At 42.0% G+C, this 23,476-nt stretch overlaps 1 protein-coding gene across 2 annotated transcripts in view; it reads right to left on the bottom strand.

Annotated features, from left to right (window-relative positions):
- The window catches only part of adamts10 (ADAM metallopeptidase with thrombospondin type 1 motif, 10), a 67,680-nt gene that overhangs the window by 31,460 nt on the left and 12,744 nt on the right, over window positions 1-23,476 (bottom strand). For both annotated transcript variants that reach the window (XM_078168923.1, XM_033622345.2), the window contains exons 3-11: window positions 19,696-19,835; window positions 19,352-19,561; window positions 14,384-14,552; window positions 13,722-13,924; window positions 12,020-12,103; window positions 9,067-9,212; window positions 7,935-7,978; window positions 5,577-5,682; window positions 41-187 (exon numbers count right to left, since the gene is read on the bottom strand). In XM_078168923.1, the coding sequence (XP_078025049.1) occupies window positions 41-187; window positions 5,577-5,682; window positions 7,935-7,978; window positions 9,067-9,212; window positions 12,020-12,103; window positions 13,722-13,924; window positions 14,384-14,552; window positions 19,352-19,561; window positions 19,696-19,835 (1,249 nt within the window). The remainder of the gene's footprint in view (window positions 1-40; window positions 188-5,576; window positions 5,683-7,934; window positions 7,979-9,066; window positions 9,213-12,019; window positions 12,104-13,721; window positions 13,925-14,383; window positions 14,553-19,351; window positions 19,562-19,695; window positions 19,836-23,476) is intronic.

Raw genomic sequence — 23,476 nt, 5'->3', positions numbered from 1 at the left:
ATTATTTGTGGTGTTGCAGATATCTGATAGGCTGACTCACTCCAGGAAGCTTGTGATGTAATCCCGGCTACAGGCAGACCAGATGAATGGGTTTGTCTTCATTGTGATGTGGTCAGCCATCAGCTTGGCGGTCTCCTGGCTGCGGGGCCCACAGGCGTTCCCCATACCGTCATGGTTCATCCCAAACCTAAAACCCATGATGATACAGTGACAACACTTTGAGGCCGTGTGGACCGGTAATAGTCTCTGCAGCAGGGATGGGGACAGCGGAAAAAAGATCCCTGTGGATAACCAAGTGGGATCTAAAAAACAGACATGTTGTGGCGGTTTGATTGTCAGAGGTCAGGAGTCCTGTCTGACAAAATAAATCAAATTAACATCAAACCACAGAAAGGATATATGACCTGATTCATAAACCCGCAGGAAATATGATTATTGACATTAAGTGGCAGGTCACCACAATGTGAAAGAGTATACTCCACAGCTGTAACAAATGTTCAGCTTCATCGAGCAAAAATCTCCGATCAGATGTTTTATCATTTTTATCACAAGACAGTAGACAGTGGTCTTCAATACATTTAGTTCTGTCCATCGGGACTTGGAGGAGCCCTGCCAATTTTCTATTCTAAGGTGGGCACCAAAGTTTAGTGTCACCAATTCAGTATCTGACAAAATGTCTCCTCTTCTGTTCCTGAGATATGATGTTGAATAATGGTCGACAAGTGTTTTTGCAGAACATTATGATGCCACAATGAAGTTGACCTTTGCCCACCAAATTCTAATCAGTTCTGGTGGACGTTTGTGCCAAATTTAAGTAAAGTTCCTCAAGGCCTTCTTGAGATATCGCGGCCATGAGAGTAAGACTGATGCAAGATCAAAATGATCTTAAAGGGATAGTGCACCCAAAAATTAAAATTCAGCCATTATCTACTCACCCTCATGCTGACGGAGGCCCTGGTGAAGTTTTAGAGTCCTCACATCCCTTGTGGAGATCGGCGGGGGGATCGGCTAGCACACCTAATGGCATACGGCGCCCCAGACTAACGTCCAAGAACACAAAATTGAATCCACAAAGTATCTCCATACTGCTCATCCGTAGTGATCCAAGTGTGCTACAGCCGCGACATAAAAAGTTGTTTCGAAAAACGTCATATGAACTCTGTTTTTAGCCTCACTGTAGCCTGTAGCTCTGACTGCTTCTCTGTGCTCTGCGTTGACGTGTGCGCGCCTGCGCGAGACCAGCGAAAACATGAGCTTTGCTTACCCGTGCTTACATCATGTGACACGTGCACTGCAGGGGGAGACAACAGTAACCACAGTAGCTAAAAGATGTTGTGCATTACGGTCTTTTAGCAAAGGACAGCCCAACATGTCTGAAGACTTTGAAATTGAGAAGGAACAGCATTTCTTTGTTAAGCTATATTTGTTTGAGCCCGAGTATACGCACGGAAGTCAGGCTACTGGAGAAGCAACCGCTGCAGCTCATGAGCCTAACCCTCAGCCAGCCGCAGAATACCGGAGTCGAGCACTGGAAACCTGGTGGAGTAGCTGTTTCAAATGCAAAGCAATGCCAACAGATGAGGAAAGTCTTTGCTGCTCAGACTGGGAATTGGCGATGCCTGCACTTGAGAATCTGGACATCAGTACTGACGAGACTGCTGCTCTTCAGAGACCGTGCATCACCGATCACCCTGAGTGCGCACACGTGAGCGTGGAGCACAGAGAAGCAGTCAGAGCTACAGGCTACAGTGAGGCTAAAAACAGAGTTCATATGACGTTTTTCGAAACAACTTTTTATGTCAGGGCTTCAGGACACATGGATCACTACAGATGAGCAGTATGGAGATACTTTGTGGATTCAATTTTGTGTTCTTGGACGTTAGTCTGGGGCGCCGTCAGCCATTAGGGGTGTGCTAGCCGCTCCCCCCGCTGATCTCCGCAAGGGATGTGAGGACTCTAAAACTTCACCAGGGCCTCCATCAGCATATGGGTGAGTAGATAATGGCTGAATTTTCATTTTTGGGTGCACTATCCCTTTAATCTTTGAAGTATGACCATCAGTTTGGAATTGGCCAACACTGCAGACTCTATCGTTGCATAATCCTTCACGAGCTATTACATCTTCTACAGCTGGGTTTATAAATACACATAATTATGTGCACAAGAAAAAAGGAGCACAGCTTTTATCTATTATGCTCCAAAATAATGGAATACCCTTCCAAAAGCCATAAGAGATGCTGGCCTGGTGAACATTTTTAAATGACAGCTGAAAACCTTTTTTTATTTAGTCTGGCTTTTAATTAATGTAATTCTTCTTCTTTTACTATTCTTACTGGTCTCTGTAGTTTTTACCTTCACTTTTATATTTTGGTTATTACTGACTATCGTTTTATTGTCTAATGTTGTTGTGCTTTGTGCTCTTGTGTCGTATCTTTATTGTTAAGCACTCTGAGCTGAACCCCTTGTATGAAAAGTGTTCTGTAAAAAATATTTATCAATGTTATCATTAAAATCTAATCAGTTCAATCGTTAAGTCCATGTCGATGTTTGTGCCAGATTTTAAGAAATTCCTGAGGTGTTCTTGAGATATCACACTGATGAAAATGGGATGGATGTACAACCTAAACACATAATGCCTCCAGCCACGACAGTCACCAGCAAAAACGTGTACACCATAGAGCCCAGTGTAACATATTCAAATCTGTTACTAGATTTGACTAACAATCCTAACCATAAGATATTCAAAGTACTATCTTAAATGACAAAGAAAATCATCATCAGACCCTCACATTTGAGACCCGGGAACCAGAAAACGTTGACTGAAAAAAAGCTGAAACAATTAATCAATTATCAAAATAGCTGCAGATTAAATTTCTGACCATCAATTAATTGTTACAACATTACTGACACATTTAAACTGTATAACTGTATAAGCCTGTGGGATATAAAACTAGCAGAGCTCTTGGTCCCCAGACCAGGACTGAATCTCACTTACAAAAATAGTTAAATAACAAAGAATGAAAAGTATCGTCCATAAAAATAATTTGTTATTTGAAGTGTTCCATCTTCAACATTACAGGGTAAAGGGATATAAAAAAAAATGACATGATATCGTGATAGTCTACTAGTGTAGACCAGCAAAAGCAAGCACACACATGAACGCGGTGCCCATGTCTCATTGTCTCGCGCAAGGCTACAATGAGGCTAAAAACAGAGCTCAAATGTCGTTTTTCCAAACAACTTTTTATGTCGGGGTTTCAGGACACTTAGATCACTACGGACAAGCAGTATGGAGATATTTTGTGGTTTCAATTATGTGTTTTTGGACATTTGAATCTGGGGCGCCATAAGCCTCCATTAGGTGGAGTTGTGTTGCTACCCCCTCTCCCCTTGAAGTCTTGTGAGGACTCTAAAACTTCACCTGATCCTCCCTCCGCATGAGGGTGAGTAGATAATGGCTGAATTTTCATGTTGGGTGCACTATCCCTTTAACAGGTGTGCAAATCCAGGGTACCTAGCAGCTATCGCTCGTTCATGACAGAGAAACAGAGGACAAGGGGGGGCGGAGGGGAGGGAGGGCGAGCTAGCTCCATTGTGTTTGATAACATTGTTGAATGTAAACAGAAGTGACGTCCAACGGTGCTTAGCGTGCCTTTAATATTGAATTAAAGTCAAGTCCTTTCGAGTCATCTGTCTCAAGTCAAAGTCAAGTCTCAAGTCAGGAATACAAAGTCAAAGTCAAGTCGAGTCTTTTATCAACGTTAGTCAAGCAAGTCTCAAGTCATCATATTTGCGACTCGAGTCTGACTCGAGTCAAGTCATGTGAGTCGAGTCCCCCATCTCTGCCAAACAGTATTAAGTAACAGTGTTAGCTGTCGATTTGTTGCCTTTTCATTCATGACACACAGCGATAACACTCACAGTAGCTGCGTTTTGAATGTTCTGAAAGCTTTTCCTCCCTCAGCTGAGTCATTTCTGTCTCGGTCAGTCTCGTCTTTTCATGTGGGTACCCTCCACCAGAAACAGGCCTGCATTCAATCTAATGCTGCACTGTGATGTCAAAACAATTTATATGACAATTAAAAACAAATGTTAATTTTGTTGAGGCAGAGGAAGCAGATTGTATATATCAGCACACTATGTCCAGTCATGTTGGCTATTGAACCCTGTGGTTTGAGTACTCGAAAGCTACCTGTGTTAATCATTATCAGGGCGAGACCCCAAATGATCCACCATATGTCTCAGGGCTGTGTGCAGACATAATGCAATGGGAACTCAATTACACTGAGCGAGTAGGATCCTCCCCAAAAATAAACCAACTTGATGGTTTTCTCAGTAAAAAAAGAAGGATAAAATCAGTAACCTCGCTTCATTTACTGTATGCACGGTAGAAATAAAGCACACAGGCAGATATAAAAGTGCGTGTTACTAAGCGACAGAGATCAGCTTTACCAGGTAAATGAGTAAAACACAGTTTGAAAGTCATCCAGAGGATCCAGATATAAACAGAGGCATCTCCAGGTGCTGTACCAACCCCACATGTAACCAATTCCACATATAAATACTGTGACTGAAAGAAAATATACAACTATCAACACACTCTCAAAGGATGGGGATGACTCATGGTGTTAGAGATTACATAAACTCTCTCTGGAGATCTAGAGGTGTAATCTGAGGAGGAAGGGATCATCTCAGACCAGAACACAAGACAAGACATATGAGACACCCCAGGGAGGCCTTCAGGGACATTTTGTGTTTCAGCCGCAGCTGAAGAACAACAACCATATTTCTGGAAGGGATTTGGTGTTTTTTTTCCGGTTTGACAACATGGGGGTTATGAACTTCTCCTCTGCAGTCATTGCATTGGAGAATTGCTTAAAGAAGCTGTATGCAACATTCAGAGCCTTTCTATGATTCAGAGGGCAGCACACAGTTCTCAACATCGAGGTGGCTGAGCACGTGGCTAGTATTTAACAGTGCTAACTCAATAAACAGTGCTAACAATGGCAACAGTGCTGACACTTTTAACATGGGGTAAACTGGAGGGGGGGGGGTTGTCCTGATATCAACCGCAACCACTGTATGAGTGCAGTGCAGAGCAGCGGTGATTAGCTAGCCAGTGAAACACACACACAGGGACTCACATGCACTAACATGCATGCCCTGCTGGACGGGCTACCACAACAAAGAATAGAAAAGCTTGGAATACAACACAAACAGCGATAGCATGATGCAACTCTGCTAAGGACACCATTACTCCACTATATCTTTACATAGCAAATCATTTTTGGCTGCTGTATCAAGGATCTTAATGTCATGTACAGCCACTTTTATTAGCATGGTCTCTGCATGCAGCATGGTGGAAACCTGTCCTGAAAGATGCATCACATGTCATCCCTGTTGTATACTGTTTATTGTACACTGTTTAACAAAACTCAGGCCTTTATTGAGCCTGAGAAAAAAGACTGTCAACTGAAATATACAGCATTTGTGACATAAAGTGCATTTGTGTTGGGTTTTCGAAAAAAGAGACGAGCCTGAAAATGGCAAGTGTATTGCGATTGCGTTTCACTCACGTATGTCCTATCTCGTGGGCGATAGTGAAGGCTGTTCCCAGGCCAATGTCCTCATTGATGCTGCAGCTCCTCTCTGGCTCGCACATCCCTCCAACAGGAGCCAGACCTGTCACACCCACACACACACACACACACACACACACATATAAATATAAGTCATCAGACATCAGATTTTAAAAAAAGGTTTTGATTCTTCAAATACAGCAACAACACACACACTAAACCTTCCTATGAGTCAGTGATTCACAATCTTTTTACTGTCAGGGACCCCTAAATTTATACACATTAGGTCATTGACCCCCAATTGATAAGATTTCACTTCAGGGCCCTCCATCTGAAAAGATTTTGATTGTTTGATATGATTAACGTCCACAATTCTGTTGTTCAACTACAGTAGAGAAGATGACCAAGGAGGAAATGAACCCTACGATCAGAATAGTCTGTGCGTTCACACCAAACGCGATGGACGCGATCAACGCCACAAGTTTCCATCCAAAATCAATGTAAATGACGCGATGACACGCGATGTCGCTTCGGGCGACGCGTTTCAGGCGATAAGAGCGACACGATGAAGCGATGACGCTTCCATCGCCTCATCGCGTGTCGCTTGAAGTTGAAAAATTTGAACTTTTCAAGCGACATCGCGTGACGCTGTGCCGCGACATCCAATCAGTGTTCATTTTCATAAAGAAATTATAAGCAACTAACCGGAGACAGATGGACAGGTGCTCCGCAGCTGGGATGGAGCGCCTGTAGTTGGTGTCCAGGCGGGAGATCCTCGCACCGATACGGGCCAACAGGTCCTCAAAGTGGGCCAGCGTCAGCCTGAAGTACCGCTGGAAACGACCGTCATCCAGACGCAGCTCTTGGAGGAGGTGATGATATTCACCCAGCTGTGTGCGTTTCTGGAGGATATTGTGAACCCAGACACGGCGGCGTTTGGGTCTCCGATCCAAATCAGATGTCCACAACAGATAAAGAGCAGCTACGGTAGTTAACTCAGCCATGGTTGACGAGAAAATAGCGGGAGGAGGGTTGCGTCATCGCGATTGAAGCGATGATCAAAAAGGTGACATTTGTGATCAAGCGACGCGATACTCGCGTTACGGGCGATGACATCGCGTCGAGTCATGTGCATTCACACCAAAAGCGATGGACGCGATGTCATCCCCGCAATTTTCTTCACCTCCCGCTATTTTCTCGTCAACCATGGCTGAGTTAACTACCGTAGCTGCTCTTTATCTGTTGTGGACATCTGATTTGGATCGGAGACCCAAACGCCGCCGTGTCTGGGTTCACAATATCCTCCAGAAACGCACACAGCTGGGTGAATATCATCACCTCCTCCAAGAGCTGCGTCTGGATGACGGTCGTTTCCAGCGGTACTTCAGGCTGACGCTGGCCCACTTTGAGGACCTGTTGGCCCGTATCGGTGCGAGGATCTCCCGCCTGGACACCAACTACAGGCGCTCCATCCCAGCTGCGGGCCGCCTGTCCATCTGTCTCCGGTTAGTTGCTTATAATTTGATCTGATTAAATCTGATTGAATGTCGCGGCACAGCGTCACGCGATGTCGCTTGAAAAGTTTAAATTTTTCAACTTAAAGCGACACACGCAATGAGGACGTGTCATCGCTTCATCGCGTCGCTCTTATCGCCAAGGCGTCACCTGAAGCGACATCGCATGTCATTGCGTCATTGACATTGATTTTGAATGGAAACTTGTGGCGTTCATCGCGTTTGGTGTGAACGCACAGTTACTCACATTGGGCTCACTTCTACAGTGAATTAAATAGTGAAAATAAACTAGACCAATTCGCATATCTGGGTTTTCATTTATACAACAATGTATAGGATCTATATTAAAAATGTACGTACCAACAAAAGGCAAAAAATGGAGTGCACCGAAAAATATTTGACAATTTCAGGCTTCCACCTCACCCACTGTGTCACCAATTTCCTGTCTCCAAAATGTTTGTGAGCATGGGTCAAAGTTTCTTCAATCAAGTCTGTTTTCATAGATCACAACTTTTGCGTGTGAAGTGGCGTACACAGGCCTCATTTTGTGCATATGCAATCTTCATAAATGAGACCCCAGATCATAAAAGTGAGGACAGTTTGACCAGCCCTCACTTCAGCCTGAACCTTCACATTTGGAGTATTTAGATTTGATTCCATGGGTTACACTGAGAGTTTAATTTTGGTTCAGTTTAGTGTATGGGCTGAGGTCAGCCATTTAATCATGAGGGTTATGTCAGGCTTAGGAGTAAGGGAATGCTTTATTATCACTGAGGGGTCTGGTAAGTATAGTAGAGTAAGTATAGTGTTTATAAAGTACAAATATGTGTGTGTGTGTTACCTAGGGTTTCACAGGGCTTGTTCTTTTGGATGCAGATGTCATATCTGCAGACGGGAAGCAAAATCAACCAGGTTGTTAAACTAATAATTATATACTCACACAGAAACAGAAACATTCACACTCAGTAAATGTAATCACACTGTACATATACAGACAAACTTGTACAAACACACTTGACATGGACACGTACAGTGCATTCATAGATGGTGACAGATGCACTCACACAGACATTACAGTCGGACAGTGGACAGCAGTGATAGCAGACAGATATAGATTTAAAAGAACAATAGCAGGAAATCTTGGACGGTCACAGTGGTGTCATCTGTCTGGACAGTTTCCATCCTCTGCTTGATAAATCCTGTCGTAAAACCCAAGTGTTCTCACAAAGCCACCACCGAAACCACAAGACATTTATCTATCTGTACTCTTACATAAGCTTATAGCACATTCTGTCAGGAAGAATAGGAAAGTATTTGTTGCAGCGCTGCCATTGCATTCAGATGACTCTGACCAAACCATGGCTGTGTTGTCTGCTGCTGCACATTCCTCAGTCAATAGCATCAGTGTTTTATCTGCTTAATATGCATCTACCACTGTTGTATCTGTTTTACTCCAGTAGTGTCAGTAACAGAGAGCGCAGTTAGAGAAGTTAAAAAAAACTGTCAGATTCTAAGCAGCTTTGCTTTGATTTCTGCCCTCTTTCTCATCTTCTCTATTCTCTCTGAGCTGCTTTCTCCAAAAAATAATCTTACATTGTCTCTTGCTCTCTCCTTATATCTCTCTCTTTTACATTTTCTCTCCAGATGCTGAGCTGGGCAGAGCGGTCTCAGCTATCGTCACCTCAGACAGGACAAGATACAGCCCAAGTCTCTTGGACTTGGCTTAATGAAAACCTATGAGGATAAGGGCTGGGAATGTAAGAATTCAGCTCTGAGGAAACACTGTTTTAACCCTTATATGAAGTGGGAGATTGACTAAATATATTTTCATGTACACAAAATTGCAGTGGGACCAATTTTGTTTTAGCTTTACAATAATGTCTCCATTCTGAATTACCTTTATTCGTGTATGAAAAATCTTCAGACCAGATTTACAGATTTGTGAAAAAGGTTTGTCTGTGTGTATTTCTGACCTGGTGATAAGCACAGCAGTGTCATGGTGAGCGATCCCGTTGTCTGGTATGGCGTTACCGTAGCTGCTGCGGTGCTGGATGGTTTTCTGCCACTTACAGAAGCTGTCTAAAGACTTCCCTGCGTGGTGGTTGATCTCCAGTGTTGGCTGGAAGAGAGACAAGAGAGAGAATACAGAGTCAAAAGCAAAGTGGGAAAATAAACATGTGCATTTAAATCCTAAAACACAAAAAATGGATGTTACAACTCTAGCCATTTTATATTTACACCTTGTTAAGTAATATAAGGTTATTCAAGTGTCAACAAAGGCATGATTTCAACAATCAGATGATAAGCCCAACAATGCTATGATAACCCAGCCCCACTCTTCCTGTATTGCTATGTTTCTGCCCAAGTATGTTAGTCTTACTGTCCTATGAAAACCATGTATTTCCACCAAACTGTCAACTTAGAAAAAAGCCCCTTCTCAGCTTTGTATCATAACTTTTTTTTTAGATAGTAAATGGGAATTTTAAATGGTTTAGTTGGCATAAGAAGTAAGAGGATTTTCTTAATATGAAAAGGAACACTTAACTAAAAATCAGCAAATCTGGAGTTACATGGTTTTCACTGGATAGCCCTCTCATTAGACTGTATGTCATACATGGCGAGACAATATTTGGATTCCAGGCTTTCAAAGCTTAGGAAACCTCCCTCCACACTATCAAAGGAGCGAATGTGGAGGCAGGATCAGAGCAAAGGCGCTTTCTAGTATTATGAGAGCGCAGAGAGGAGACGAAGAGGAGGGAGTGCTCTGCTGGCCACAGCTGGCGGGAACTCGTAACCCAGGAATGCATGTGGTGACATAACTAGTAATTGTCTCATCCCACAGTCCCTCATTTCTGGGCCCATTGCTGGCCCGATTTTATTTTCCAGGGGCAGCTTGCCGTTTTCAGACCTGGAAACCGGCAGCAGAACCGCTCACCGAGACTACTCTCGATCCTGTCCCGACCTCAACCTCAACGGTCCATGGAGCAAGAATAACAACACTAATACTGCCCACCACTAATGATCCTAACATTTACTTCTTTACTCTGTCAGATGACGAACACATCCGAGCGGTAAATTATGGGGCTAATTTTGAGGCAGTATGAACAGTATGAATCATAAATGTTCCCTAATAAGACAGCTATAGAGGAAACCTCAAAGCCACACTGTAATACCCCTTTAATTCAGTATGATTCATCTGTCAGATTGCTAGAGGGTCAACATTACGACGGGGCCGGCCACACAGTCTCACCACATGCTGTTAATGGCAGGCTAATAAGGTAAGTTACTAGGTAAGTCAGATGGCCCAGTCATCTCCTGTGCTATGCTTGGAAGGTCATACACTTTTTATGAGCTGAACCCCTGCCTTGCGGTCAGGTGTGGATTCTAACTGTGAACCCTTTTTTAACCTCCGCTAACTCACTTATATCGTACAAGGGTCTGCAGTCATGCTAACAGCTCTATGAGGCTGTGCACAGCGGTGCTTTGAGCTAAATGCTAACATCAGTAAGCTAATATGTTTAAAATGACAAACATGCTGATGTTTATTAAGTATAATGTTTTCTATGGTTCACTTCTTTCGTTTACCTTGTTAGCATGCAAACATTTGCTAACTACCACCAAACACAAAGTTCAGTTGAGGCTGATGGGAATGTCATCAGTTGTGCAGGTATTAAGTCATAAATCAAAGTACTGGACAAATAGGGAATGGAAATTGCAAAGCACTGTAAGGCAGTGCTGCCATCTTGGAAGATGGTAGCGTAGCTAGGGTAGCGACCTGTGTGATTATCTGTCATCTGTCAATCATTCATCATCAGAAATGTGTAAGTATGTGCTGAAGACAAATGCCCATAAAAAGAGATGCTCTCTACAATGTGAAGGGAGCAAAAAATTAAAAAACTGAAGCCAGATAAAGTAAATGATATCTATCACAGACCTTGATGGTTCCTGATGTCTATCTGGTGTTTGCTGTTAGCACCTGCACCTGTCAGCAATTCAAAAACTTTAAATCTTTGGAGGCCCATGTCCAATTTACAAACAGGTGGGTACAGGACCTTCAGACCTACAAGCCAAATGGCAACTACACAATCACCCCGACAAAGATAAGCTAGCCAATGTTATGCCAACAGAATGCAAATAAAATATGGGCTTATGATGAATAATAAATCTACCGGTAATCTAGCTAAATGAAACACATAACATCCGATAGCTGTTAAGACATTTCACTTAAAACCCCAAAAATCAGCCTCATGGTAGTGCTTGAGGAGGAGTCATAGGTTCACCAAAATCAAAGTCTGGGGACATGAACTTTCATGGCAATCCATCTGATAGCTGTTGAGAAACTGGACCAAATGACTGACCGACACTGCTTTGCCGCTAGCATGGCTAGAAAATATTGGCAAAATGAAAGACCACACCTCTAGGAATCTGGTGAATTTGGATCTGATGGTGTTCTCTTGGGGTTTAGATTTAGATGTTTTTTGCATCAGCGTCTAAATCTAACTTTAAGCTTTTCTACACCCTGGATTTACGTCATAGCAGTGGTCAGAGAGGTCACTGTTCACCACAGTAACGAGCAGGACAGTCACAAAGCTGCTCTGTCTGACAGGTACAAACCCCCCCCATATCCTGACTTTTCCGCCTTTCCTCACCCATCTCCCTCTTCCTCGCTTCCCTACAGCCTCTCGTCTCTTTCATGACAGCCACCATTCACAAGACCCACTTACACACTCAAGAGTCCACAGGGATGGTGGAGGAAAAGACACTTAAGCCAATAATTTGACACAAACAAGGAGCTCATAGATGCTGGTCAGGGAAGAGTTTTGTACCATCTGGACAGAGACGTAACGAGGAGAGGAGAGGAGAGGAGAGGAGAGGAGAGGAGCAGGGTGTACAACTTGATTACAGTAGATGACTAAGTTTATTTACCTGGTCTTCCATGAGCAGGATGAGCCGTGTCACCACAATGTTGACTGCATTCCCCAGGCTAGAATCCTGGAACAGTTTGGCAACCTGACCTCCAGGGAAACAAGAAAAGACCAGTCTTAAAAACAGCTGATGCATCAGGAGAGCTGGAGCTGAGACAACACTAGAAATACACACAGGAGTAAGCCATCATAAATTAAAGGTCCAGTGTGTGGGACTTAGAAATAGGATAGCATAAATAGAGTATGTTTTCTTGGGTGTAAAATCATCTTAAAATAAGAATCTTTGTATTTTTGTTACCTTAGAATGAGCCATTTATACCTACATAGGGAGAGGGTCCTTGTCCACGGAGTCCGCCATTTTGAATCAGCAAGCCAAGTATCGGAAAAAACACTAATTTAAAATCTAAATCACCAGGTCCATTTATTTTGGAGAAGAGGAAACCTTTGCAGATAATCTGGCTCCTGTAAAAACCTCTTGAATGTCTGGATCTCAAGTTATCAGAGAAAAAAGCTGAGCACACATTAGCAGGTGCTAGGCTAGTAGCCTGTCTTTGACGAAGCAAACAGCATTGGAGATACACCGATTTGTAATGTAAACTGCTGTATTCAGTGTTTTTACACTTTTTAATCACCTGGTTTGTTTTGGAGAGGAGGAGACCTCTGTGGATAATTTGGCTCCTGGTAAAAAAACTCCTGAACAGTGTACACTGAAGGAATCCAAAGCAGGTGTAACGGGCCAAAAAAAGTGGAAATGGATTTTTGAAACTACCACTACTTGTGGAAATGTAAAAAAAAAGAAAAGAAAAGAAAAGAAAACAAGAAGAAGCATAATTTTGCAATGATTTATCCGTCAACCCAAAATTATGACCTCTAGCAAGTCTGGATTAATTCAGGTAGCAACAGCTAAGGCTCCATGGCAAGAGCAAAAAGAAGTGGGTTAGAAGGCATCCTTGTCTTGTGCCCCTACCAAGATTGATTTGAGACTATAACCACCAGCTACAAACACAAGACAGGCTAGTCTGAGAGTCCTTAAGAGCTGTAAAGTCAGGGTACCACGAGTGCCAATGATCATTAAAGAGCTAAAGCACCAACAGAAAGAAAAAAGACCAGAGTTTAAGCCACCACCAGCACTAAAGCTGCATTCAGACACTTGTCATTACTGGTGTCTGGTGTAATTTGGCCCACTTTGCTCCACACCACTAAAGAGACGCTGCTGGTTTCTGTGATTTTGTAACACTCCGGATGCAACCTGCTTCGTAACAATAGCAGCTGACCAACCCTTCATTAAATACATTCCTAACACGTGTGTGTGTATAGGTTTAAAGTGATTAACTGTGTGTGAAAAGATCCCCACTGACAAGAAACAGTGCAGATGATGACATACAACCTAAGCCCGTCTGACTAACACGTGTGGCCTGCACGAGGAGAAATCAAAAAAGGTCTACGCGTTTGTTTTTCTTTAAGCTGAAATCTAACTTCAACTTAAGTTGGGTTATTGATACATAAATGTATAAACAAGTTTATGTCTAATTAATTGCTGTGAATTCTTATAAAGCAAAACTATACAAAAACAAAATCATCATCAACTTGGCATTAAGCTTTTAATAATTCTGCCATGCATGAAAAATTTTCCCTTTTACTAATTAAGAATAATGACATTTTAATGCATTGTGCATGTGCATCTTTTGTGTTGTGAAACTTACAATATTCATGACAGCCAGGATGTACTGCTCGATGTCTCTGCGACCATGGTAACCCACCATCATCTTGTCAGCGACCACCAGCGTCTCCACGTAGCGCTCACGGCTAACTGAGCGCTTCAGAGGCAGCTGGCCGCGTCCGACATGATGGGGAGGCGTCTTCAGAGTTCGCTGCCACCATGAGGCACCTTTCATCGGCTTCTCATCTGAGGAAGATCACACACAGTCGTGATTTGAACACATATAATGCGAAGAAAACCTCAAAAGCCCAGCCGCAGTTCAGCCAATTATACATTAAAAAGAGAATCGCTCACTGTGCATTTTGCATTTCGTATATCGGACCAAAAGATTAATGATGGTTTGAAATACTTCACCAACCAGAATGATGCCTGAACACATTTTCCATGGAAATAAAGCAGGACAGAATTACAGCATTAAAAAGTTGGATGTTTTTTTTTACTTGTATTTGTGAAATGACAGACATACTTTTGCTTTTTTAGCAACGCCCTGAAACACAGACTCAGTCACACCCAATCACAACTGGGAAGTCAGACACAACCACAATCTTCCTCTGCTGGCTGCTATGCAAATCAGCCTGGACGTTTACTCCTCCGGTCTGGACCAAACTGCCGCTACTAAAAAGACCAGAATATCTCTCCTCTCACCAATGACTCCACAGGATTGGCCCTTGTACTGATGGCGAAGCGATGACCGCTTGTAAACCACATGAGGGCGCCCCTCTGCTCTCTCCCCCCTCTCCGTCCTGGTTTGGTTATCTGGTGAGACAAGGGGTTCAATCAGGTACTCCTCTCCCCCTGCAACAATCACCCCCTGCTGCAGAGAGACAGATACGTGGAATAGAATAGAACAGAATAAAATATAATAGAATAGAATAACAGAAATCATTGCTTTCATCGTACACATATCACAAAGGTCACATTACACAGATGGTCTGAATCCTTATCAATAGTTAAAATATGTTAATAAATAAAATAGCACATCCCCTAACACAGATCATTCCAAATGCTCCATCAATGATCTGACTAAAATCAATGACTTACACTCTTCATTCTGACATAGAAGACGGAGCTAGAAAGCAGGCAGGGTAAGTTAAGGTGAGCAGCAGTGAATCAGAGGCCCTCCGAGGGGGTCTGGTGCTAATGGGTCAGAAAACTGACAGCTGGAGAGACTCCATAACAACCTCTGAGATTCAAATGCAGCAAATCTTGAGCTCAGGGTTTAGTGTCATTGCAGTTTTTGCCCTCCATTTGTGATCACAGTCTACTCAGTTCATTTAAGAGGCAGCGTTTGTCAGTATTGATTAGGGAGCATCATATTTTGCCCAAGATACATTAGTTTACAGCTCACATGCAAGATGTCAACTCCACAATGAGCCTCTAATTCTAATGCATCAAGAGTCACAGACTTTTCAAACAAATAAAGACAATAAAGAGAAAACAGATAACAATAGAGATGACGAGGAAAGTATCAACCTAGTATCAATAGGTGAAGACACAATGTATGGTGATTTCATTTGCATAATTTAAGAAGCAAGTAGTCAACTTATCATTGCATATGGTTAAAAACAAGATACTATTTTGTCCATGTGAGTTATTTTAATGCTATAACTTCAAAATCATGTAATGACATGTGATTATTACCAGTGCTGAGCGATTTGCAAAATAAAATCATATTGCTATGAATTTGACAGATACTGCGACTGAATTCGAGTCGTTATTTAAGTGGGAATGGTTGTTTTTGCATGTAATTTTCTCAGAAAAAAAAAAAAAGTGAAGATGATGTGATTTTTGCAAGGGGTCTGTACCAAAAGCATGTTCCTAATGTCTGGAATATGGTTTGTAAGCCAGACCATCTCCGTAGCACCACAATACCTCATTTACAATCGGGTGTTGTGACACATTTTAACTTTATAAGCTCCTGCAGTTTTGGTACTGCACTTGGGCATAGTATGATTTTGCAAATGTTTTTAATTAATTCTGCAGCCTTAATCATTACCTAAAAAGAACAACATATAATAACTGTTATATTAAAAACATGTAATAGATTGTGTCTATTTGCACCTAGGTGAGAATAGTCACACTGCAGCTGTTCAGCCATTTACATCCATCCCTACAACGCCTTATTATCCCCCTGCGTGACTGACTAGTGCTTACCACACTGACGTGTCAGTAGTGGAAGCAGTTAGAGTTAGGGCAAAGAGGCCATGGTTAGGGCTGGTAGTAGCCAATCTTGGATATTCTCTGAGATTAAAGTGGTAAATTTACGAGAAAAACTCACAAATGTACTGCCAGAAAGTCAGATGACGTGGTTTAAGAGTGACATGGTCCATAGAGGGAGTAAGATGTGGTGGATGTATGGGTCGAGCACAGGACTTTCAAATAGGAGGCTGGGGTCAAGTCCCGCGTGAGTTAACAGACCTGTTTGTGTTAATGTCATATTTCAGCGTTCGATTGATACAGTATGAATATGACTTTAATCTGTTTTCTCTTAAAATTTCAATTTTTATTAAATCAACAGCATTTATTACATTTATATAACATTTAAATAACATTTCATCCCATCTACTTCTAGACTGGTCATTATTACGACAATGTTTAAGGTCTATTTTCATCTCAGACTATCCGACAACTGTACAGTGACGAAATGACACTAATTTTATCATTAGAGACACTTGTATATTTGAGATACAAGCCTAACATTATCATCATATTGCTTTGTGTTCAGTCCTTCCCACTGCAAACACTGTCCCCCTCGCAGGGTCCTCTGTTGGACCCGTCTGAAAAGAAGATCAGGACCCCACAGAACAAACACACGTGAGAGCATGAAAGAGTGAATGAGAGCAAGAAAAATGAGAGAGTGAGACAGAGAGCGATACACTAACACTTCCTTTGAATCTGCTCAGATGTGTTGGCCCCAGTCAGAGCGAGTGTCTCCCCTCGACTCACTGCGGCGGCTTTCAAAGTGCCTTTAATCCCATAATAAAGTTAGTGATGCTCCCCTGGATACACTGCCCACTCACTGGTGAATGTGCTCATGCTGGTCTGACCAACAGTAATTACGTGTGCTGCTTATTAACGCTTTGTGAACACATCTAATCCTTAGCTGTGTATACAACTGTTATTGTGGAGCCTGCTGTTTGTAGTGAGAGGATACACAGATACACGGTGCTATGAATGCAGGGAAATGATTTCAGGCAACAAAATGATGCATCACAATTAAGTGATCCAGTCAAGTGATTCAGAGTGGGAACGAACTTTGATCTCTTTGTTTGGGGCATTAACAAGCTGATGACTTCATGAGAGTGGAAAATAAATGAAATGGAATTGATGCTTTACAAAGTGGAGAACAAAAACAATTTGGCAAATTGTTAAAATTTACAGAAGATTAGAGGTCAGGATATTTTTTCTCAAAGCACTGCTTCCGATAACCTGCCTTGTTGACCACAGCTTTGGTTAATAATCTCCTACATTTCCCAGTCTGCCTTCCCTTGCTGCCCCAAGGGACTATGCCAGAACTGCATTGTTGGTTATAGGCAGAGGTTAAACTTCACGCAAAGTGCTGAAGGTGCTGAACTGACTAACAGCACCCCATCACCACTCTCACGTCGGAATAAAAGGGCTGCTTCAGACAACTCTGCAACTTTCTGAAACCAACAATCATGCCCACTTAATGAAGCAAGCTGAGAAAGTAAGCAGGGTTTGTACTGCTTTGTCTTTGCACAGCTACTTCCGTTACTTTTGTGCAACTGAGCAGCAAAGTGAATTCCTTTGAGGAGAGACACCCTTCAAAGTCCCCATGAAATGGAAGTTCAGTGTCTTTAGCTTCCGTACTGTGATGTATTTCCCAGTAAAATGGACTATTTGATCAGTGTACAGCTGGAAGAGGGATTTAAATCAAATCCTTCACATTTGATTGGACTGCTAAAAAAGTCAGTGGGCTTAGAGTTGTGCACAATAAGGAGCTAGAGTGGTGCAAACTGAGCAAACTGGCTCCACACAGCTCCCTAGTCATTAGATCAGGAGGAGGACGAGGGCGAGATGAATGAACTACGATAAAACTTCAATTAATAGCCTGGGCTATTATGCTTCACTCACTGAAATCCACAGGCCTGTATCTGGGACAGGCTTTTAATTCCTTTCGCACAAAACTGATGATCAGCAAAGATCAGGAAATAAAATCAAATTGTTTATTTAAACCAGTATGAATATTGCTTGTATAAAAATTAGGCTTCAGATATTATATCAATTATGAATCATTCATTTGATCTAGCGCCGACAGACAGCAAACCAGAGACATAGTGAGTTACGGCACCCAGCATACCAACTAAACAACACTTTTAACATCATGTTAAAACAATACTCACAACTCCTAAATTTTAGGAAAAACCCCTCTGATTCTTTTGATCTGAGGACCCTTACAGACTAAAGGAATATGAATAACTTATAGGGTAACTGATGAAAAGACACACAATTTGAACAATGAGGTGTGGTTTTATATGACCAGTGTGGCTTGCCAGTCGCCCAAAGTCTCATTTGATTGGATGAACTTCTGTAAACACCACTGAGTGCAGGGTGAGTCAACAAACATTTGAAACATTTTACCTGGTTTTACAGATGGGATGGGATTTAATGTGAAAAAAAAAAAAAAACCCTGATACGGATTTTTTGACATATATTCGGTATATAACTCAAGATAAATGATCAATTAACACAGTGACACAGAATTAATAATTAATTAATAAATGTATTTTTTCACTTCATGGGGACTTTAAGGGTGCTAAGTATCCCCATCTGTACAATTCATTGAATCTCGCTTCTCTCTATGGTGACAGCCTTCGAATGTAGCCTTTTCAAGCAGCGATCGTTTTGCTCATTGCCCTTGTTCGTTTCCTACATACGAATGCCACGTTCATGCGGTATTGGAGTTATGGTTATTACCAGTTTCCAACTTTTAAATATTGTTCACATCAAAATCCAAGTCATAATTAAAACAGGGAAACTCAGATCTTTGTGAAAGCTCTGACATATCTAACTTGGCACGCTGTCTGAAAACCAAACAAACACGGATGCCTCATGTCAGCCAAAGTCTATCTTTCAAGATAATTAAACCCAAATTTTTGTATTTAGAGTATTATACTGTCAATGTGCAGTATTTCAAACCCTCACACAACAAACTCTTGAGCAGTCATGAATGTGAAAATCTTTCCCAACATGCAATATGACTTGTTGTGAACGTGGCAATGGTGATAGTAAAGTAACAGCTGGATTTCCTTTTGCTGCAGTGCATTCTCATTGATGTATCCCTGATTGTTATATGCTGCTGCAAATTGCACTGGATATTTATCAACATGTTAAAACATAAAACCATGTCTTCTACACTTGTTGAACTATCACCATGTTTGGATGAATCCTTCCTTTTAGATTAGGTCATTTCTGAGGGCCACACTGGTTGGTTCAAAGATTAAAGCTGGCTTTAGTAGTCAAGGTTTGTTAAAATTTCATGCTTTGATGTCCAAATCAAGCATTACTGATCCCTCATTTGCTGAGCCAGCGCTGCTGCTGACCTCAGTTAGTGTATTAGATGTGGATTAGACGTGCAGGTTTCGGTCTTACCAGGCCGTTACAGTTGCTCAGGGCCACTTTGCTGGAGTGTGGCTGGTCCTGGAGGTGTCCTACATAGTGGCAGTGAGGAGAGTAAGGATGACTCCATGCTAATCGACCTTTCTTCCAGTACTCCACCCTAAACTGCCTGGACAACAGGCCTCCCTGCAGCGTTAGGTTCAGCAGGAAGTTGTTGCGTGACGTGGACAGCTGGTAGAAGAGCTAAGAGACAGGAAAAGAGAGAGGGTTCTGTTTATCAATGCTCTTGAATCAGGAAGTATTTCAGTAGTTTAAAGACAAACACTCAAAAAAAAGGATGAAAAATAAATGAAAACAATTAAAAAAAAATGCAATACAGAGTCAGGCAGTCTGTCCTCAGTGCTGCGTCTTCTTCTTCTGTGGTGTTGCAGCGTTTCTGCGTCCAGCGTCTCTCCATTAGGTCCTACACGTACTGGGATGGCAATCTCATACTGGCCTAGACTGGACAGGAAGGCAGCTAGAGGGAGAGAAATAAAGAAGGCATAAAACCAAAATCAGAGTTTAACTTAATAAAGCCAAAATTCAGCTTAATCTAATTGACTCTAATTAAAAACAGTTGAGGATTTGGGAGTTGCTTATTTTGAATAACGCTATGGGGCTTTTTATTGAGAGAGTAACCCAGTTGGCAAAGAGAAACTTGCAGACTTTTTGGCCCATTACTGACAAGGTCCCTCCACTCCAAGAACCCCCCTCCTGCATGAGGCCAAAGGGATGTTGCCATGGTTACTCTGAAACTGTATACTTCCTGTCTGTCCCAGTCTGTGCCGGGGCCTGGTGGAGATTTATTGTCCAAACACACACGGCTCCAAACAGCCAACGTCAGCTAACTAACGGGGAAAGGTCACCAGCAAATGAGCCCAGTTTTCATCAAACCTTTGGCCTCAGTCGGTGGAGAGGCAGCCCCTTCCCACACAGAGTAAATACCCAGAGATCAGAGTTCCCTGGTACAGACTTGGAGAGCTCTGTACCGGGAAAAACCACTCTGTAGGCAGCGAATAGGTCTGGCTTGAATAAACAGCAAGCACAATTACAAATGCTGCCTTCACATGGAACTCGTGAGGTTGTACCGTATGTTCGACATGGGAAGTTTAGTACAAAATATGTTAGGCGTTCAAGTGGTTTTAGTCATGAGAACCAAAATGGACAGAGGCCTTGTTCCCTTTTAAAAATGGTGAATGACTCAGCGTTTTTAGCATTTTAATTTCATGTTTGATTTTACTCCCTCACTATGAAGGTGCACAGCTATGCAGTGAGCAAAACACACTTCTCGTAACGGCTCAAGAAGGCGGGACGGCCTGTGAAGCTGTTACTGGAAGTAATTGTGAAACTGTGAAAACAAAACGAAAACAGACAATCCAATGATTTTGGTTACATCAGAAAAAGATTAAATGCAATTCCAAGAGTTAGTACAAAAAGTTATTGTTACTGTCATAGTCGCAGAAGTACAGTTCATATTTTTTTCTTCATTACCTAACCAACACACCTGGGGCCTGTATCACGAAGCGAGATCAACCTTTCCTGGGTTACCCAGACCTATCCTGGGTTGAATAACCCTAACAATGGCAATCAGGATAATCGGTATCACGACGCTGGATATCAACTCGGTAACTCAACCCAGTGTTGCTTTATCAAGAGCCGTGAACGCACACGCAGCGGACCAATCACAATCATGAGAGAAGCGCAGCGTCACTGAGCGTCACTGAGCAACCTCACAGAGCGCCGTATGTGAGGAAAAAAAAGTATTTCTCGTGAGGATCAGAGATTAATTCTACTAAAATATGAGGAGGAGAAAAGCAACATTACAGAAAAGGCCAACACCGTGGCAGCTGCAGGAGGAGGAAACATGCGTGGCAACGCATAACGGGATGAATAATGTTTAGTTTTAGTTTAGATTAGTTTATTTGCACATAATGTTAAAAACAGACAGTATAAAATTTACAAGATTAAAAAAAGAAAAGTGCCGGAGAGGTTAGAAGCCACTAAAAGCTTATCAAAGAAATTCCCCTGTCAAAACATCAATGAAATCACATAATAGAGAAGAAAAAAAAAACGGGTCAGGAAAGAAGAAATAGAGGAGGAGAGAGGGAAAAATCAAGACAAAACAAGGTAGCAAATAAAATGATGTGTAGGTTAAATTACTCATCACTGGTTCAAGTAGCTACAGTACCTGTATCTGTACATCTGACACTGATCACATCCTTGAATCCCATGAAATCAATGCTGTGCAGATGAATTGCGTGTATTATAATTATCATCTAACATCATTGCGTCTGATAAATTGGTCTTCTTTGTCATAACGTTATATATGCTACAATAAAGCTTAAAGCTGATGTCACAATTAAATCATATCAACACCAAATTGATAGTCTGAATAAAATCATCCTGATATTGAGCTGTGTTAGAAATTAACAGCTGCGCAAAAATATACCTAGTCTCCCTCTTTAAAAAACAAAAAGGAAAATCCCTCAAACACCATGAAGTGTAGACATGATAGGCTACTTTCCACATTTCCAGCAGCGAAGCTGTCAATTAGGCCCATTATCTTTAACAGGGATCATTTCCTCCAACAAAACAAAATGTTGGCACTAATTAATGGTGCTATTAAGTGTCCGCAAATTATCAGTTTCTTTCTTATGAAGGGGTGGGATGAAATTTCGACTTCTTTCCACTCCTTTTTGAACAATCTTTTCATTGTCTGTTGTTGTTGCTTTCTTTTCTTTTTTAATGTTCAAAATAAACTTTCAAATCAAAATCAATCAAATTAATTAAACTCCCCATCATGACTGGGCTGCATTTCTGTCAGCGGAGTCATTTTTTTCTGAACAGCTGATTGGCCAGTGGGTGGTGCTTTTTATATAATTAGATTCAACCCTGAACTTACCCTGCTCCGGAGCAGGATAGCCATTCAGAGTAAGTTACCATGGTGATCTACCCCGATAAGAACTGAACCGGCTTCGTGAGACCGAAAACCCAGGGTTAACCCTGAAGTTACCTCGCTAAGACATTAATCCTGCTTCATGATACAGGCCCCTGCTCCCACTTCCCTCCTTACCTGCTTTCAAGACTTACTTCTTTGCCACATCATCTATTTTGCTATCCCTGCCATAAAAAAACCCTGCTCTGACCAACAACCTAGTAAACTTAGCTTTCAGCTTACCTGTAGTGTGTTTAAGTCCTCACCTTGTTTCACTTAACCATTACTGTTAAATTACTACGGTACCCAATTAAACTGAAAACACAAACTCACTCTCAAATAGAGACAATGTTAGGCTACCACTATCTGCCTAATAAATCCTATATCTGTCAGTAGCAGTAACAGTTAGCTAACGTTAGCCAACAGTTGATTTTTTTAGGCAGTTGCTACCTGCCTAAAAAATCCTAAATCTGTTAGACTACATAAAAAACACATAACAGTAACAGTAGCAGTTAGCTAATGTTAGCTTAAGTTAGCTAACATCTGGAAAATAAGGATAATTAGACTTTTTAAAACCTCAGTCTTTAGCTTGCTATGTGCTCATCAACCATCAGCTAACTGCTAATAGCTAATCTGTTTGTCAGTTGTTGCCGGACAGGTTAGGAGCCTGTGGTAACCTGAGTTCTATCAGAGTTTTTGTAGGGTTGCAGCTAACTACTATTTTCGTGATGAATGTGTTTGTCATTATATTAAAGGAATACTGTAACCCATCCTGGTGTTTCCTCCGCAGCCTCCACTTCACCCAGCTTCACTCAGCTGCCCGATAAACCCGCTGCTTCTTCCCACTTTAACCTGAGGAGATGTTTTAGCCTAGTGAGCAGCCCGCGAGCCAGCTGCCCGCTAGGCTAAAACATCACTCTCACTCACGGAGAAGAGGAGGAACGTTAGTGTTAGCTCCCGGTGTTAGCACTAGCCAAGTCGGCTGCCACCGGCTACTGGAGTAACTTAACAGCCATGGAGCACTTCTACCAGCTCCTCTAGTCACGGAGCCTCGCCTCCATCTCAGCAAATATATTACATTTATTACAGGTACCATCATCACTGAAGTAGGCAGGGGAATAGCCACTGTTGCCAACTCCTCAGTAAGAAAAGTAGCTATTGGCTGTCCTAAAAGTCGCTAGAAG

The sequence above is a fragment of the Epinephelus lanceolatus genome, chromosome 6 (assembly GCF_041903045.1).
Source record: "Epinephelus lanceolatus isolate andai-2023 chromosome 6, ASM4190304v1, whole genome shotgun sequence".
Taxonomy (NCBI): Eukaryota; Metazoa; Chordata; class Actinopteri; order Perciformes; family Serranidae; genus Epinephelus; species Epinephelus lanceolatus.
The sequence above is the reverse complement of the archived record's forward strand: the minus strand, read 5'-3'. Positions and strand labels throughout refer to the sequence as shown.